The sequence below is a fragment of the Aethalodelphis obliquidens genome, unplaced genomic scaffold (genome assembly GCF_003676395.1).
Source record: "Aethalodelphis obliquidens isolate GAN/ISIS:26980383/991018 unplaced genomic scaffold, ASM367639v1 scaffold6, whole genome shotgun sequence".
NCBI lineage: Eukaryota > Metazoa > Chordata > Mammalia > Artiodactyla > Delphinidae > Aethalodelphis > Aethalodelphis obliquidens.
The window spans coordinates 26968429-26986801 of record NW_020837950.1 but is presented as its reverse complement, the minus strand read 5'-3'; the positions used below and the strand labels follow the sequence as shown (position 1 = coordinate 26986801).

General features: G+C 37.2%; 1 protein-coding gene and 1 pseudogene across 2 annotated transcripts in view; one reads left to right on the top strand and one right to left on the bottom strand.

Moving 5' to 3' along the window:
* The window catches only part of ADGRA3 (adhesion G protein-coupled receptor A3), a 118493-nt gene that overhangs the window by 49614 nt on the left and 50506 nt on the right, over positions 1-18373 (bottom strand). For both annotated transcript variants that reach the window (XM_027103239.1, XM_027103237.1), the window contains exons 5-8: positions 11345-11416; positions 9247-9407; positions 7397-7610; positions 471-635 (exon numbers count right to left, since the gene is read on the bottom strand). In XM_027103239.1, coding sequence (XP_026959040.1) covers positions 471-635; positions 7397-7610; positions 9247-9407; positions 11345-11416 — 612 coding nt within the window. The remainder of the gene's footprint in view (positions 1-470; positions 636-7396; positions 7611-9246; positions 9408-11344; positions 11417-18373) is intronic.
* LOC113618901 (60S ribosomal protein L35a pseudogene) lies at positions 15743-18372 on the top strand (annotated as a pseudogene).

Here is an 18373-nt window from a genome sequence, read left to right as displayed (position 1 = left end):
CCCTGGTGGTACAGTGGTTGAGAGTCCGCCTGCCGATGCAGGGGACACGGGCTCGTGCCCTGGTCCGGGAAGATCCCACACGCCTCGGAGCGGCTGGACCCATAAGCCAGGGCTGCTGAGCCTGTGTGTCCAGAGCCTGTGCTCTGCAACGGGAGAGGCCACAACACAGTGAGAGGCCCAGGTACCCCAAAAAAAAAAAAAAAGAACACTTCTGGCTCAACTTTCAGAGACTTATAAATCAATAGATCTCAGATAAAGTTCAGGCACCTCTTTTTACTTTTAATCTCCATAAATGATTCTGAAATCACTTATGGGTAGTCCTTAGATATATAAGGATATATATGTGAATACACATACATTGCTCAAATTTTCTTTCTGATGACAGGAGACTGGTCACATATGTCTATGCCTTTGAGAATAAAAAGACGAGGGGCCAGTCAGCCCTTTCCAGCACTCTCCATGTCACTGACCTGAAATCCCCTTTATTGTTTACCACCCTCTCGGGAGGACAGTACTGTGCAGAGCTTTCTAAGACCACAATATCGACGGTTCTCGTATTGTTCCCACGTTTGGACTGGACATGGCAGCCCCAATTTCCAGTCGATCCAGCCTGAATATTAGAAATGGTTAGGGCACTGCATGAAGAAAGAGTTTAAAGAGAGAGAAAATATGGTTAGGCAAGAAGGAAGACAACATGTGCTTCGATCATTCTTTGAGCAAACATGAATGTATGCTGTAGGACAAGCGCTTGCTTGCTAGATTAATAATAATAATAAAAAAATAACCCCTCCATTTAAGTACTTCAGCAGCAAGTCAAGACAGGCAGGTAAAGGGAGACCTAAAATACTACGGTAAAAGCTATAGCATAAGAATGAATGGAGTGGCACTGAGACTTCTCCCTCCAAGAAAAGGGAGGGCAGGCCACCACAGGGAGCAGAAACCAAGTGCCAAGGCAGAAATATCATGGCACTTCCTTCAGCAAAACTAAAGGAAAGTCAATTTCTGTTTTGTATATAAGTTCACTTGTAACCTTTTTTTTAGGTTACACATACAAGCAATAAAAACAGAAACAGACCCACAGACATAGAAAACAAACTTATGGTTGCCAAAGGGGAAAAGGAGGAGGAGGGATAAATTAGGTGTCTGGGATCAGTATACACACACTCCTATATATAAAATAGTAACCAGCAGGGAACTTCACTCGGTATTCTGGAATAACCTATAAGGGAGAAGAATGTGAAATAGATACATGCATACACGTATAACTGAATCACTTTGCTGTACAACTGAAACTAACACATTATAAATAAACTATACTTCAATAAATAAAGAAAAAAATCAAAAACAAAATGATAATTAAAAAAAAACTAATAGTTTCCAAGTTATATCTACCTTTTCAGATCCATACTCAAGCATGAAGAAGACTACTATTATGAAGTGTGTAATTAATATTTAAGATGAAATATTTTGTGGAAAAGGAGTTAAAACCTGTTAAGTCTCTAAAAAGATTTAATAAATTACCAATTAATGCTTTAACAAAAGTAGCTTTCCATTTAAAAGTACACTTCAACTTATAGTAACAGCTATATTTCTAAATAGCTGTCAGGAAATTCAACTTTCAAGATGAAATCATAATTCTCTAATATAAAACCTATTAATTAAAGAGCAAATGTCAGAACCTTCAATTAAACTTTATTCCCCCCACATGATCTACTATACTTTGCTTTCATGTAGAAACAAATAAATCATTAGACATAAAGCATGTATAATTTTAATTAACTTAACAAAATAATGCCTTGAAATTAAAAGACATTTTTCTAGCTTCCTAAAATCATTAATGGCTATACAACAACAAATGTTCTAATAAAGACTTTGAGGCACTGTGATTCTGAACCAAAGAAAATATTTATCATCTTTACTAAGTTAGTAAACAAACTAAAACATTGAAATAAATATATTCAAGGTAAAATGACACAGAAGAGTTTGACATTAAATTTAAATAACCAGAAAGCCTGTCAAACATTATACTTTGCATAACTCTATCGAACTAGGAAGTGTATAAAAATTTTTGGCAATAAAAAGCATTCCCTAATCCAGAGATCCCCAAATTTTCTTGGTTCATGGTTCCTTCACTAGATAACTTCCACAATGCCCCTAGCCTCAAAGAAACACCTAGGGTGAAAGCAATCTACAGATTCAATGCAATCCCTATCAAACTACCACTGGCATTTTTCACAGAACTAGAACAAAAAATTTTACAGTTTGTATGGAAACAAAAAAAGACCCCAAATAGCCAAAGTAATCTTGAGAAAGAAAAATGAAGCTGGAGGAATGAGGCTCCCTGACTTTAGACTATACTACAAAGCTACAGTAATCAAGACAGTATGGTACTGCACAAAAACAGAAATGTACATCAATGGAACAGGATAGGAAGCCCAGAGATAAACCCATGCACATATGGTCACCTTATCTTTGATAAAGGAGGCAGGAATGTACAGTGGAGAAAGGACAGCCTCTTCAATAAGTGGTGCTGGGAAAACTGGACAGGTACATGTAAAAGAATGAAATTAGAACACTCCCTAACACCATACACAAAAATAAACTCAAAATGGATTAAAGACCTAAATGTAAGGCCAGACACTATCAAACTCTTCGAGGAAAACATAGGCAGAACACCCTATGACATAAATCACAGCAAGATCCTTTTTGACCCACCTCCTAGAGAAATGGAAATAAAAACAAAAATAAACAAATGGGACCTAATGAAACTTCAAAGCTTTTGCACAGCAAAGGAAACCATAAACAAGATGAAAAGACAACCCTCAGAATGGGAGAAAATATTTGCAAATGAAGCAACTGACAAAGGATTAATCTCCAAATTTTACAAGCAGCTCATGCAGCTCAATAGCAAAAAACAAACAACTTAATCCAAAAATGGGCAGAAGACCTAAATACACATTTCTCCAAAGAAGAGATACAGACTGCCAACAAACACATGAAAGGATGCTCAACATCACTAATCATTAGAGAAATGCAAATCAAAACTACAATGAGGTATCACTTCACACCGGTCAGAATGGCCATCATCAAAAAAATCTACAAACAATAAATGCTGGAGAGGGTGTGGAGAAAAGGGAACCCTCTTGTACTGTTGGTGGGAATGTAAATTGATACAGCCACTATGGAGAACAGTACGTAGGTTCCTTAAAAAACTAAAAGTAGAACTACCATACGACCCAGCAATCCCACTTCTGGGCATATACCCCGAGAAAAACAATTCAAAAAGAGTCACGTACCACAATGTTCACTGCAGCACTATTTACAATAGCCAGGACATGGAAGCAACCTAAGTGTCCATTGACAGATGAATGGATAAAGAGGATGTGGCACATATATACAACGGAATATTTCTCAGCCATAAAAAGAAATGAAACTGAGTTATTTGTAGTGAGGTGGATGGACCTAGAGAGTCAGTAAGCCAGTCAGAATGCAGTAAGCCAGAAAGAGAAAAATAAATACCGTATGCTAACACATATATATGGAATCTAAAAAAAAAAAAAATGGTTCTGATGAACCTAGGGGCAGGAGAGGAATAAAGACGCAGACGTAGAAAATGGACTGGAGGACACGGTGCAGGGGAGGGTAAGCTGGGATGAGTGAGAGAGTAGCATTGACATATACACACTACCAAATGTAAAACAGATAGCTAGTGGGAAGCAGCCGCATAGCACAGGGAGATCAGCCCGGTGCTTTGTGACCACCTAGAGGGGTGGAATAGGGAGGGTGGGAGGGAGATGCAAGAAGAAGGGGGTATGGGGTTATATGTATACGTAGAGTTGATTCACCTTGTTATACAGCAGAAACTAACACAACATTGTAAAGCAATTATACGCCAATAAAGATGTTAAAAAAAATGCAATTGACTATAACAGAATAAAATAGAAAAACAAAAAAAAACACCTAGGGTGGTTCCAATGACTAAATGCAATCCTAAAACTGTGTATATATGTCCTAATAACTTAGTAGCCATTTGAAAAAAAACACACATCAATTAAAATAAGTATTTCATTCTTAACCACAACTACTTCCTAATGGGTTGTGCATGCCTATTGGGCACTCCAAAATTAATCAAACATTAGATACAGATCAAACAATGATATCCATATTCCTTGTTCCAAAAGTATTTTCACACACTACTTGCTTTGCACCATAGTAACTGTCAAAATCCCATTATCTAAAGTATGGCACCAGCAAAAGAGATGCAGCATCATGTAAATTCAACACCCTAACTGCCTGGAGCTGGTAGCTGTGTCGTGTCTCACTAATGTCCAGTATCACTATGCTCAAACACTTATAATACCACACAGCACCTCCGTTAACACACTGTGGCACCCCAGGACACATTAGCATACCCTCTGGGGAAAACGGTCCTAACCCAACTTTCAGCAATACCTTCAATGTCTAAAACCAATTATCGGAACAAATTTTCCAGGAATCCTCAACACGACATATTAGGAGATTTAAGGAGAAGGAGGTAGCTTCAATTTCAGTGTCTAGGAAAAATACAAACTCTGATTCTTACTAATGAAGTATCAACGACATGAGGAGACCAATGAAGAATCAAGAGCTGTATGAGGTAAACCAGTCCAATAACCACATATTTCCTTTTCCTACAACTTCTTTATTATTCTGGGATTAACTCTGTGTAAAGGACTTCTCAGTCTTCATATGAAAGATTTTCACTTTGGTAAGTGTCCCTACCAACAAAAGAATGTTAGGTGAAGTTGCTATCCTTAGAATTAATTTTTTTGTAATGCTAAAGGAATTTAGATTAATTTAAACATGACTTACAGAAATAAATTTATAAAGTAAATCTAGTTACTTTATAGCTACAAAATTTAAGAGTTAAATTAAAGCTCTTGGAACTATATTCAATATCCTGTGATAAACAATAATGGAAAAGAATATGAAGAAGAATAATATACATATAATTCAGTCACTTTGCTGTAGAGCAGAAATTAACACAACACTGTAAATCAACTATACTTTTCAATAAAATTTTAAAAAATAAGGCTCTTTTATTCAGAAAAGGGTTCTATTACATTTTTAAAGCTTTATTATTGTATTATATGTCAATTATTGTCTACTCAGAAAATAAACTGCTTAAAATATACAATTTGGGGACTTCCCTGGTGGCACAGTGGTTAAGAATCTGCCTGCCAATGCAGGGGACACAGGTTCTATCCCTGGTCCGGGAAGATCCCACATCCCGCGGAGCAACTAAGCCCGTGCGCCACAACTACTGAGCCCATGGGTCTGCGTGCCGCAACTACTGAAGCCGAGCGCCTAGAGCCTGTGCTCCGCAACAAGGGAAGCCACTGCAATGAGAAGCCCACGCACCGCAACGAAGAGCAGCCCCTGCTCGCCGCAGCTAGAGAAAGCCCGCACGCGGCAACCAAGACCCAACACAGCCCAAAAAATACATATATATACAATTTGGTAAGTTTTGACGTATGTATACACTTGTGAAATTATCACACAGTAAAAATAATGTAACAATTAGAATCTTCTCACTGGAACTTAATATTAAGTGCAAAGAACATATAAAAAACTTTCCTAACAATCTTATCCCCAATAAAAGAACTCTGCTTCTGGTAATAGCAGAGTGGTTCCTATCAAACCACCCTCCCCGCAATTAACAGTTAGTTATAAGCTGTGAACAAAACTACAATATGATAACTATCTGAACACATGGAGAGTGATCCAAAGCAAGCAGAAACCGAAGAGGACCTGACAGTAGGAAGAAGGGAATGGCAGTGGGGAGTAACCAGGAAATTTTTTTAATGGCTTTTGCCCAAGGGCAGGCATTATTCAAATAGAAACTCAAAATCTTACCGGTTGAAAAATCAGAGGACAGAGGGAGAAAGGAGCCTGGCTGGAAGCCCAAACTTCTGCATATAAAATCCACCCAGCTCTTTAACTGACCCTGACCCTGACCCATGCAGACAGGGCAAACACCAAGCAGATTTCAGTGGCTGCCTAATACAGAAAAGCCAGATCTAGGAGTCTGAATTTAACCAAGGTAACTTCAATGAAACAAAACTAGCTGTCTTGAGAAGAATACAAAGGAATCCAGAGTCAGGGATCAGCAAACTTCTTCTCTGAAGGCCAGACAGTAAATACTTTAGGCTTTGCTGACCAAGAAGCAACGCTGAGAATATTATGTAGGTACTTTTATAACCATTTGAAATGTAACCATTTAAAACTATAAAAAAACATTCATAGGCCAGATTTGTCCCATAAGCTGTACTCTGTCTACTTTTCTATAGCAAATTATTCACAATGTCCAGGATACAATCCAACATTACCAGACATATAAACAATATTTTTTAAATAGGGAAATATAAACCATATTTATAAGAAAAATAGTAAAGGTGACGATCCCAAGATGACCCAGATACTGGAATATGAAAGCAAGGATTTAAGGGTATCTACTATAAAAGTTGAAAGACACAAATGAAAATATGCTTCTAACAAACAGTTAGGAAATCTCAGAAGAGAAAGAGATATTATAAAATAGAATATTCGAACCTCAAAATGCCCAAACCTGAGTCTAAACTCAGACAGCTTTTAGTTTCTTGGTAATTTTTTCATGATGCTTTTGTAATACTACCCTAAAGTGCCCCAGGAGAGAGCTAAGAAACTACAGATCTACTCTTCAATATTCAAGCTGAGGTCTATCTTTATGAAATTGGTAGGAAGGAAAGACAGAGACAGAAAAAGGCTTGGAGAGATACACAGAGACAGAAAGAGAGGCAGAGAGAAGGAAAGAGAAAATTCAATACCTACAGATTAAGATTTTACCAAAATAAAACATGATAAGTGATAACATCATATTTATTTTTATCCTGTTTTTTGTACTTTAAGTTCATTCGAATTAACTATTGCTATGCTTGCACCAATCGTGGGTTGACACGTGTTATATTCTTTTATACTAGTGGGGTGAAAAAAGGAAGTATCTTAAAATGTTACATTAATCTTAAGACAGTGAAAATTAGGTGATTCCCAAAAGTGAAATTCTAAGCTTATTAGTAGCAGGAAATTATTAGAAATTAAGTTTGGCACTAAAAGTTTACATTTTTTCCTCGAGACTTTAAACAAAAAGTCTCTCACTTTTAAACAGTGTTTCCCTTTTATCCTATGCTTTTTTCCTCCAAAACTGGATGGAAAAGATAGTTATTTAATTTTAGAAGATAAGTAACAATCAGGAAAAGAAATGTCAAAAGTTTGCTTTTTTAAATGCAAGAAGGTAAAATATTCATTCAAATTCTAACTAAACAGTACAATTCTGAAATGATAAAATCCAGAGACAATTTCTCATCTAAAAAAAGTTTACCTTGCAATCAACGAGCAGTTGTGAATCATGTTCTTTTCAACAAAGATACCTTGGGATTCATCAGTTTCGACTATTCGCCCATCCTGATACCATAACACTTGCATGTCTTGATCAATATATGAAGCCATACACTGGAAAGGAAGGCTGTCTCCTTCAAACACAACTTGACGATGAGATGGAGTCATGTAGAAAGATGGTAATTCAAGGGGAGGATCTAGAGACAGTAAAATAAAGACTCAGTTAACAAATACAATACTATATTCACACTCCAAAATTTAAAATTATAGAAATTCTAATTGAAATTTTAAAAATGGAAAAACAAATTTCTCAGTAATCAGCATTCTAATGTTAGTATCAACAAAGCTATTACTGAATTAAGAGGGTCCAAGATAAAAACACCGTTAAGTAAAATTAAAATGAAACCATTTCATATCAACTTTTACAAAGCTGATATATTTCCTTCCAGTAAGAAAAATAAAAGAGAAATTTTAACTACATATGCAAAAATGTACACAAATCTTTTGGCTCATTAAAAGCCTTTAAAATATTTAGTTCCTTTGTCTAACACAATAATTCTACTTTTAGTAGTATTCTATCCTAAATAGCTAATATGTAAAGATGTACACAAGGAAATTAATCCTTTTAATGTTTATAGAGTGAGAAATTATTAACCTAAATCTGCAGTAATAAGGAAATTGCTATGGCTACATCTCTGTAATGAAAAAATAAAAGTTATGGCCACATCTGTATAATGGAGTGGTATGCATCTTTTATATGATGAGGAAACAAGTTTACACCATTTCCAGTTACAAAAGGTTACAAAATAACATTAGAGTATGATATTTTGGACAAAACATAATAAAAAGGTATAGAAGATGATACACCAAGGTATCCTTGACATTAGCTACCTATGAGTGATAAGAATGTAAGTACGGGTTTTGTTTTTTTCTTCTTTTAGTTTTTCATTTTCCCCCCAGCTTTATGGAGGTATAACTGACAAAATTATAAGTTATTTAAAGTGTACACCAAGGTAATTTGATATATGTACACATTATTTCTTTTCATAAATCTTTAATCCAATGAGCATATTTTACATGTGAAACAATAATGATAATAAAAATAAATGGAAAAAACAGATACGGTTGTCTATTTTCAAACACAAAGACTAACCTAGAACCTACCTCTATCATTTTAAGGACTGTGTTTGGTTTTCTGTTTGTTTTCCGTTTAGCACATGGTAAATGTGTTATTTCCCTCAAGCCTTCAGATATTCTTAAAATTCATGATTTTCAACAGCTGCATACTATCTCACTGAATTGAGGTACCATAATTAAACCAATGCCCTATTTTTGAGAATTTAGGATATGTTCACAAAGTCTGAAGACTTACACACACAGCTGATGATTTCTTAAGAATCAACCCCTACATGCAGAATTACTATACGAAGTTGTATCAATTCTTTAAGAACACCAATACATATTGCCAAACTATCCTTCAAAAAGGCTGTATCAATTCACACCCCACCAACAAAAAGTGTGATTGTATCCTGAGATTTTATTACTATCAACAAATTCCTGATTTGCTGTTAGAAAATCTGAAGATCTATACTATTTATTGAAACTGGATTTCATAAAGAAAGCTGTTCAGAACCTAAGAACTTTAAACACCCATCGAAAAAATGTTTTTTAATCCAGCTGACTTAACTATCAGCAAAAACTAAATATTATCAAATCCATGAAGACTGACAGTTGTAATCAGTCCCAATGTGTAAACAGAACTCCGCAGTTTGTCAGGCAAAACAAGATAGCAAGTAAAATACAGTTAACCCTTTCTCAGTTTGTCTTCCTTACCGCACGTCAACAACTCCTGCTTCACACCTGTGACTGGCTGGGCCTGAAGAGACTTAGGATAAACACACCGTGTGTCCCGTACCGTGATGTTTCTCTCCTTTACCCAGCGATGCATCCACAGTATGTTACAATCACACAGCAGATACTCAGTCTGAAATTCTCTGTAGCATACAAAATGCAATTTAGAGGTTATGGTGAATGAATTAAATCGCATTTTTGCTTTATGTTGGCTTTACCCTTTGGGTGGCAAGCACATTCCTGCTCACTCTTACCATGCTACGGCACATACTGTACCATCAACTGGTTATGGTCTCCTTTCCCTTGAGATGACGCCAAATGCCTGACCCCAGCTCCCTTCCCCACTGATTCGGGGAGTGACTCCAGTTTCAATCAAAGTTGGCACGTGAACAAAATCTATTCCTCATCTATGTAACAAACTCCTGAAGCCCAGGGTACTGGAATACCACATCCCCATCCTTTGTGTCTATCAAACTGTTACCCTTTCATCAAGTCTGTGGTACAAATACTGGATCCTGAAGCCTTCCCCAATTTTTCCAGCATCACTGCCATGTTCTTGGCTTAAATACCTGCAAACTCTGTTAGTTCTGGCAACATAAAGCAATATATGACTGTTTCACATGGTTATATTCTGTTTATCTGACTAGGATGACTGGCTGACTTCTAATTCCTAAGCACCACCTTCTGGTCAGTTTCCAGCACGATCAGTTATAAACACTGGCAATTTTGCCCAATTTTTGGATGAAAGTACTTCCTACATTGCTGCTATCCAGGGTCTCAAAAGCCAGATTATTTTTACAGCCTTTATTTCCTAAACTTCACAGAAATGGCTGACATGAGCCCACTAAAAGGAGATGTTTTCACTAAAAAGCAGTTTTCTGGATAAGAACCGTAGCAGTACCAAAAAGACCAGAGAGAGTTTGATGCCGTGTGATTCTAGAAGTACATACGTATGTCTGCCATGGGGAGAAGCACCGTGAGCACCTAACCTATCAGCTACATCCCAGTGAAAACTGCTAAATGAGATTGAAATGATAAATTTAGAAAACGAAAGATGAGGAGGAGGGAAGGGAAAAAAGGGAAGAAGTCAGCATACATCAAACAGAGACATCTGGCAGAGAAGACATTTGTCACTGGAAAAAGAGACTCAAGCCCATATGTTATATACCATAAAAATTTGAAAAACATTATATTTAACTGTAATTCCAACAGAAGTCATTATAACTTATACTTTGAAATATATTAAGGTTTATCTGAAAATACAGTTAGCTTCAAAAGTAACTCCTGTACAATCTCGCACTTAATAAAACTGTATTTTGGGGGGAAAAAATCAGCCAGTTCTAAAGCTACAGAGAATTATGTAAATATGACCTTACGCTGACTTCATAAAGCAGGCATTCTATGTAAGCATGCCTAGAAATGTCAGTAATAAGTTGTGAAATCAGTTTGGGGGATGGAGTTACAGGATAAAATTAAATCGCTAAAGCATAACATAGTCTTAACTATAAATTCTTTTTTTTTCTTTTTTTTTTTTCTGCGGTACGTGGGCCTCTCACTGTTGTGGCCTCTCCCGTTGCAGAGCACAGGCTCCGGACGTGCAGGCTCAGCGGCCATGGCTCACGGGCCCAGCCGCCCTGCAGCATGTGGGATCTTCCCGGACCGGGGCATGAACCTGTGTTCCCTGCATCGGCAGGCGGACTCTCAACCACTGCGCCACCAGGGAAGCCCTATAAATTCTTCATAGGGAGGGAGGCATATTTTATACTTTGGGAATTTAATTAGCTGAACAAAATATTTTCTGATTTGGAAATACAAAGAGAAAAAATTACCAATTTATTTACTTTAAATATAAATTAGAGAGATAGAGTAGTATTCTAAGGAGAAAATGGCTGTCCCAGCCTGAGACACATTATTAAGGTTTATGGTATGTTTTTCAATGTGAATGCAAGTTCTCAAGTGAGATTCTAATTATTGCAAAATCACAAGCTTTTCCTATGAAGTCTCTTAAGCCATATAATAACTTTTTAATTTTAAAACACTAAAATATATCTACTAAAACAGGAGAAAAATTCTTACTTACAAAGATCGTAATGAGCCAAGATAATCAAAAGTTCCTTGAGATAATGATGAAAACAAATTCCCTGAAAGGTTCCTGGAAAAAAGGAAATAATTACACTTTAAGCAATGCTAACAATTATATACCGTTCTATCTATTTTATATTTCCTAAAATGTCCTATCATTAACTACTGTTATAAAGAATTTATGAAAGTTGTTTTAAATCTTATGAAGAGAAACATCTAGTAAATATTTTCTCCAAAGCTGAAGAAGAAAATTGTTCTTAACCTTATATAAGGCAGTAAACAGAATTATTTAAAATTACTGCTGGATAAGGATTTTTCTATCAAATATCATGTGAACCTCCAAGTTGACTTCCTGAACTAGATCTTCAGTCATACTCTCATTGAAACAAGAATTATTCTTCATGTGTTCACTCAGTATCACATAAGAAAGCAAAAATTTAAAAAAACATGGAAAAGGAGGGTCTGAAGGGCCAGCAACAGCTAACAGTAACCCAGTAAAATACGTTGGCAGAGTGAAATGAGTCCAGGGTTTAAGACGAAAGACTTGGGATAGAATTCCGTGTTGGCTTTGGGCCAATTACTTAACCTCTCTCGTTTCCCCCTGTATCATGGCTTTAATACCTAAACACTTGCAGAATTTTGTATGAACTGCAGAACAACTTATGCTACAATGTGAGTAGTTTGTTACACCCATCATGCTTTGACCAAATCATTTTTTGTGATTTCTTCCATGCTTGACTATAAGCTCCAGGAGAGGAAGGACTTTTGTGTCTTATTTACTGGGGTACCTCTGTCAGCTAGTAACAAACTGGGGTATATAGTAGGTGCTCAATTGTGGTGGCTGACTGTTCAGACCCCACCTTTAGGAGGCGCTAGCAAGGACTCTGGGAAAATGGCAGCATGGTCCAACCATCACAAGATCTTTTCTGTGCCTATTGTAGTAACAAGAATGATAAAATTTTGGGACTTCCCTTGTGGCACAGTGGTTAAGAATCCGCCTGCCAGTGCAGGGGACACGGGTTCGAGCCCTGGTCCAGGAATATCCCACATGCCACAGAGCAACTACACCCGGGCACCACAACTACTGAGCCTGTGCTCTAGAGCCCGTGAGCCACAACTACTGAGCCCTCGTGCCACAGCACACCTAGAGCCCGGGCTCCGTAAAAGAGAAGCCACTGCAATGAGAAGCCTGCGCACCACAATGAAGAGTAGCCCCTGCTCGCCGAGTAGCCCCTGCTCGCTGCAACTAGAGAAAGCCCACATGCAACAACGAAGACCCAATGCAGCCAAAAATAAATTTAAAAAAATAATTTAAAAAAAAAAAGAATGATAATATTTGGACCTAGAGTTCTCAAGGAAGAAGTCCTGAGACCTGCAAGGAGGCCTGCCTCTCCTCCAGAGTCTGAGTTTCATCCTTCAAGTGTGGAAGAAAGTGACAATTGGGTAGATGGATTCTCCAGTGAGGAGAGGAAAGAGAATTGATGGGGGAGAGGTCAGCTGTTACCATGACACCTGCAGCAATGTATTCCTGGATGGGAAGACAATATTATACAAACACCAATCCCTCACAAATTAATATACTGATATAATGGATTTCAGTAAGAACATCACTAGATTCATTTTTATTGCCTTAGGATTTTTTTGATAGAAAAAAGGCTGGATAAAATAATTTTGATCTTCATAAAAGAATTGCCTAGGAACTTAAAAAACAAAAAGAATACTTGCAAATCAAAAGAACCATGAAAGCGATGCCCTTTTCTTTTTTGGCCTATCAGAGTGAATACTGAATGTGGATTTCGAAAAGGGTACAGCTGATGGAGTATAAATCACTGTAACATTTTAAGAAAGTAACCTAGATGCAATTAAAATGAACAACTATACTTTTATGAAGGTACCCTATGTGAAATTATATGACTTCTGGGATTTACTTTAAAATATACGCAGGAAGACAAGAGATGTGAGGTGTAACTAAAACAAGACTGGCTATGAGTTACTAAGTGTTGAAACTGATTGATGGGTCCATGGAGATTCCTTATACAATTACCTGTAATATTTTTTTCGATGTTCTGAAAGAGTCCATAGTAGTAAGTTGGAAATAAAAATACATTCTACAAATATAGGATTTAAGTATAAACAAGATAATTGCAGCTTACAGGGACCATTAGATTCTAATTACTATGTGACTTTATTCTAATTATTAGGTATTATAATTTTTTTTTCCCTTGGAAATCACAGAGGAGGCAATCACATTGGAGACAGACATGCCATCCTCTCAGTAAGTACCAACACAAACCAATTCTTCCTCCAGTGTTGGAACAGACTGCTACTTGTTTGGCTGAACACCTATGAAGTAATTGGCTTCGGCTAGTGGCCATAAAAACCTACACATACTTTAAAACATTAAAATCCCATTCCAGCTCTGAGGTGCTTACACCAAAAGAAGCATAAGGAAACTGAGAATGACAACCTTCACAGCAAAGACACCGCTCTTGTGTCCTAATGTAGTTTACTGAATGGGGTGGTAGGTGAATTACCCACCTACTCCCACTCATGTTGTTTCTTACTCTGTCAATTTTTCTTTACTTACTTTTTGCTACACAGATATATTTGTATTCCTATAAGTTAAGTGTGTATGATGCAGCACCTGTGTATATACAGGAATGTTTACCAGGGCAGATTTGTTAAAGGAGGAGGAAAGGAATCAGATAGTATCTACATTAACAGAGGAATAATTGACTAACTTATGATCTGTTCTATACTTGGAATGTTCTATAGCTATTCACATGAACTAAATCAATATGTATTCTCCTGAAAAGATATTAAGGATACGTCAGTAAAAAATGTTTTAAGTAAAATGTCAAGTAGAGCACATCTTTAAAGCCCTATGTGAAAGCCTGCACATTTCGGGGGGGGGCGCGGGGAACGACAGAAAAATCTGAGAATATATACACCAGTTAGTACATGCTATCTCAGAAGGGTGTGTCTGAAGTGATGAAGGGGAGATTTAACTCTTGTTTCATATCTCTCTATATGGTTTATTACTTAACAGCACCAATAATTTTTAATTGTAAAAAGGAAGTTCTTATAAATATCACTCACCTACTATTTCTGATAGAAAAATATTAAAGGTATAATTTTCTTAGGGGAAAATAGGCTTTAAACTGACCAAAATTCATAAAGAAAAAAAAGGAAATCTTTGCTTTTTTTGATCTCCTGACAATTTCTCTGTCAATTAACTTCCTAAGTGAAGGACAGAGACTTCACTGAAGTCCATTATTGGGTCCCATCTTTGTCTGTCAGTTACTCCTAGGGTTACAATGGGAATCTCTGGGAGGATGGTTTCACTTCCCAGAATTTCTCCATCAATAAAGGCAGAGATCAATACATAGAATTAATCAATTTTACCCACCACACCCAAGTCCACTGAATCCTCTGACATATTTTTAAAAAGCCATTTTTGAATTTTTACACTGAATCGCCAAAGCCAAGATGTTTCGATATGATAAGAAGTATGGGTGAGAATGCAACAGGGTGTCTGCCAAGGTTTCCAGCCCCTTTGGCTAAGAGGCCAAGTCAGTCTGAGATCCCAAGTTCCAGGGTAAGCCAGAAAGTTCAGCTGAAGAGGTAGCTGAGGAAATAGCTAGAACAGTGATCCACTCTAGACTGATTTCTTTTGTACACTTACTCTTTGGGGTGGGAAATAGTAATTAGGGAGCTTCTCTGATTCCTAACCTAAAAAATGTACTACATGCAGTGGATGGACCTAGAGTCTGTCATAAAGAGTGAAGTAAGTGAGAAAGAGAAAAACAAATACTGTATGCTAATACATATATATGGAATCTAAAAAAAAAAAAAAGGTCATGAAGAACCTAGGGACAAGACGGGAATAGAGACGCAGACATAGAGAATGGACTTGAGGACACGGGGAGGGGGAAGGGTAAGCTGGGACAAAGCGAGAGAGTGGCATGGACATATATACACTACCAAATGTAAAATAGATAGCTAGTGGGAAGCAGCCACATAGCACAGGGAGATCAGCTCGGTGCTTTGTGACCACCTAGAGGGGTGAGATAGGGAGGGTGGGAGGGAGGGAGACGCAAGAGGGAAGAGATATGGGGACATATGTATAGGTATAACTGATTCACTTTGTTATAAACCAGAAACTAACACACCATTGTAAAGCAATTATACTCCAATAAAGATGTTAAAGGGCTTCCCTGGTGGCGCAGTGGTTGACAGTCCACCTGCCAATGCAGGGGACACGGGTTCGTGCCCCCGTCCGGGAAGATCCCACATGCCGCGGAGCGGCTGGGCCCGTGAGCCATGGCCGCTGAACCTGCGCGTCCGGAGCCTGTGCTCCGCAACGGGAGAGGCCACAACAGTGAGAGGCCCGCATACCGCAAAAAAAAAAAAAAAAAAAAAAGATGTTAAAAAAAAAATGTACTACATGTCCCTTAACTAATCAGATTCTCTTTTCCACCTGTTAGACTGAGAAAATGCTATTCTCCATGTCTGAAATATAAATTGTTATCAGCCTTCACAACCGGCATACAGCCTGGCTTAGAGAGCAGCCCACACAGAACACCCATTCAAAGTTTCCTGATCCACAGCTCTAGAACTATGTCAACCCAAATTATCACAAGCAACTCCACTGCAATGCATTCTTCAATGTTAAGAAGCTACCTCAATTACCAATTTTTCTTAGAACAGTATTTAAAGGATATGTCAGGTATAGTTCTATATATGCCATACTGTTGCATTTAAAAGAGCCACCATCACCCTTTCTATTTCAGCCTTCTTGGACCCTGTGGAAGCCTGCTGGGAACAGGACTTCTAACAGGACAAATATGTCTGGAAGGCTGTGGTCCAAGGCCATTTTTGCTGGCTATAAGCGGGATCTACGAAACCAGAGGGAGCAAATGGCTCTCCTGAAAACTGAAGGTGTATATGCTCAAGGTGAAACAATTCTATCTAGGCAGGAGATGTGCTTATGTGCGCAAAACAAAGAACAACACAGTAACTCCTGGTGGAAAACCTAACAAAACCAGAGTAATCTGGGAAAAGATAACTTATGCTTATGGAAACAGTGGCATCATGGTTCATTCTAAATTCCAAAGCAACCTCCTTGCTAAGGCCATTGGACAGAGAATCCGAGTGACGGTATACCCTTCATGGATTTAAACTTAATGAAAAGTAAATATATAAAACTGTGGACTTGTTTTCTTAAAACAAAGAAAAAAAGAGCCACCATCATCTATTATTGCATGAGCTACAAAATCATCTCAATCAATCTCAAAGTAGGAAACGTGGTAGTGCTATTTCTATGTTTTAATGATTCACCTGGATATATGTCCACTGTGTTCCATGACCTGTAAATTTTCACAAGTATCAGAGAATTGGTAAAAATGTAAGATACAACCCAAGCTCTAAAACTTCCAAAAATGTTTGCTTTTAAGGCAGGAGGCAAATAATAATAATGATAGTAAGCATATAGTAACTTGCCTTAATGTAAGCACTGTCCCACACAGCTCTTTTGCCTAAAGAACATTTGCTGATGGGTCAAAAATCTCTAGACCAAAGCTACATATCCATCTGAAACTAAAGTCAAGAAAATGGTCAAAAAACTTCAGACTCCCTTTTTCATTATTTGATTCATAGCTACCCAAAAGTATAACAAATTTTCTCCATAAACGCCTCAATTTGCCAATTCTTATACATTCCTTAAAACGAAAAATACAAAACTCTCGAGATAATGAAAGCACTGAAATGAAATTGTTTGTAATCCAGCTACAAAAAGGGAAACCGTAATTGATTTAATTAATTTCTCGCTATGAGTAAAGCTGTACACCAAATCAATCTTTTGTTTAAAAACATAAACTTGGCCAACTATCTTTCCTCCAGAATTAAAGGGCACACTGAAAAATACAAATTTGCTGACTAAGAAGCAGGAGTAACTTTATTCTGTTCTGGCAAGTGATTTGGAGACCCTCCCTTACTGTATAGATGAAATGATCGCACTACTTAAGCCGCTATAGCTTTTTCAAAGTTAACTTGAACGAAACAGAAGAAACATTCTAAAAAGCTACAAAGAGAAAGAAGCAGGCATAGGTGATCTCAATACTAAAACTTCTACCCCTAAATCCTGCATTTCACCCTGCACCCTATTTCTAGATTGCTCTTCTCTAAATCATGATTTTATGCCATTTTCCCACATCAATGTCTTTCAGTGGCTTCCTAGGGTTGAATGAGTTCTAAGCTTCAGTCTGCTTTTCATATGGTCTTGTATAAAGCTCTATTATAGATAACTGAACTTACTTCTACTTACTCTCAGAGTCTATTTTAAAAATAAAATTAAAATATATTTGATGGCATATACAAAGTTCTGCACTTATATTAGATACAAATTATAAGATACAGGTATAGATAATTCAAATGCTAATTAATCCTTATAATAACTTTGAGGTATTATTAATCTTACTTTATTTATTATTTACGTTACTTACTTACTTTATTAATCTACTTTTTCATCTGAAAAAGAGAAAAGCTAAACAACTCACCTATAATCACAAGGTCAGAGGTGTGATTCAGATGGTCATTTTACTCATAAGTCCAACGGCCTTCACCTTGACAAACTGGCCTCACTCTTATTTCTACCTCCTTTTATCATTTGCTTGACTTCTTTTCCTTTCTAACGATCTGGACCATCAGCTCAAGTTTCATCTCTTCCAAGAAATTTTCCCAAAGTGGCAAAGCTTTGATCATGTCTCTCAATGTGGACATGTTCCCTGGGGTATATACTACATCGTGTGTGTGTGTGTGTGTGCGTGCGTGCTGTGTGCGTGTTTGGGACGGAGGATATAATGCATTGTTATGTTCTGATGACATTATATCTCCATGATTAAATTGCCAGCTCCTTATATCCTACCACTTCTGTAACCTCTACAGTTGTTATTTTAATATTAAACATATAGGTGGTCATAAAAATTTGGGTACTGGTTCAAATGCTTCCTTGTATTATAATACAAAA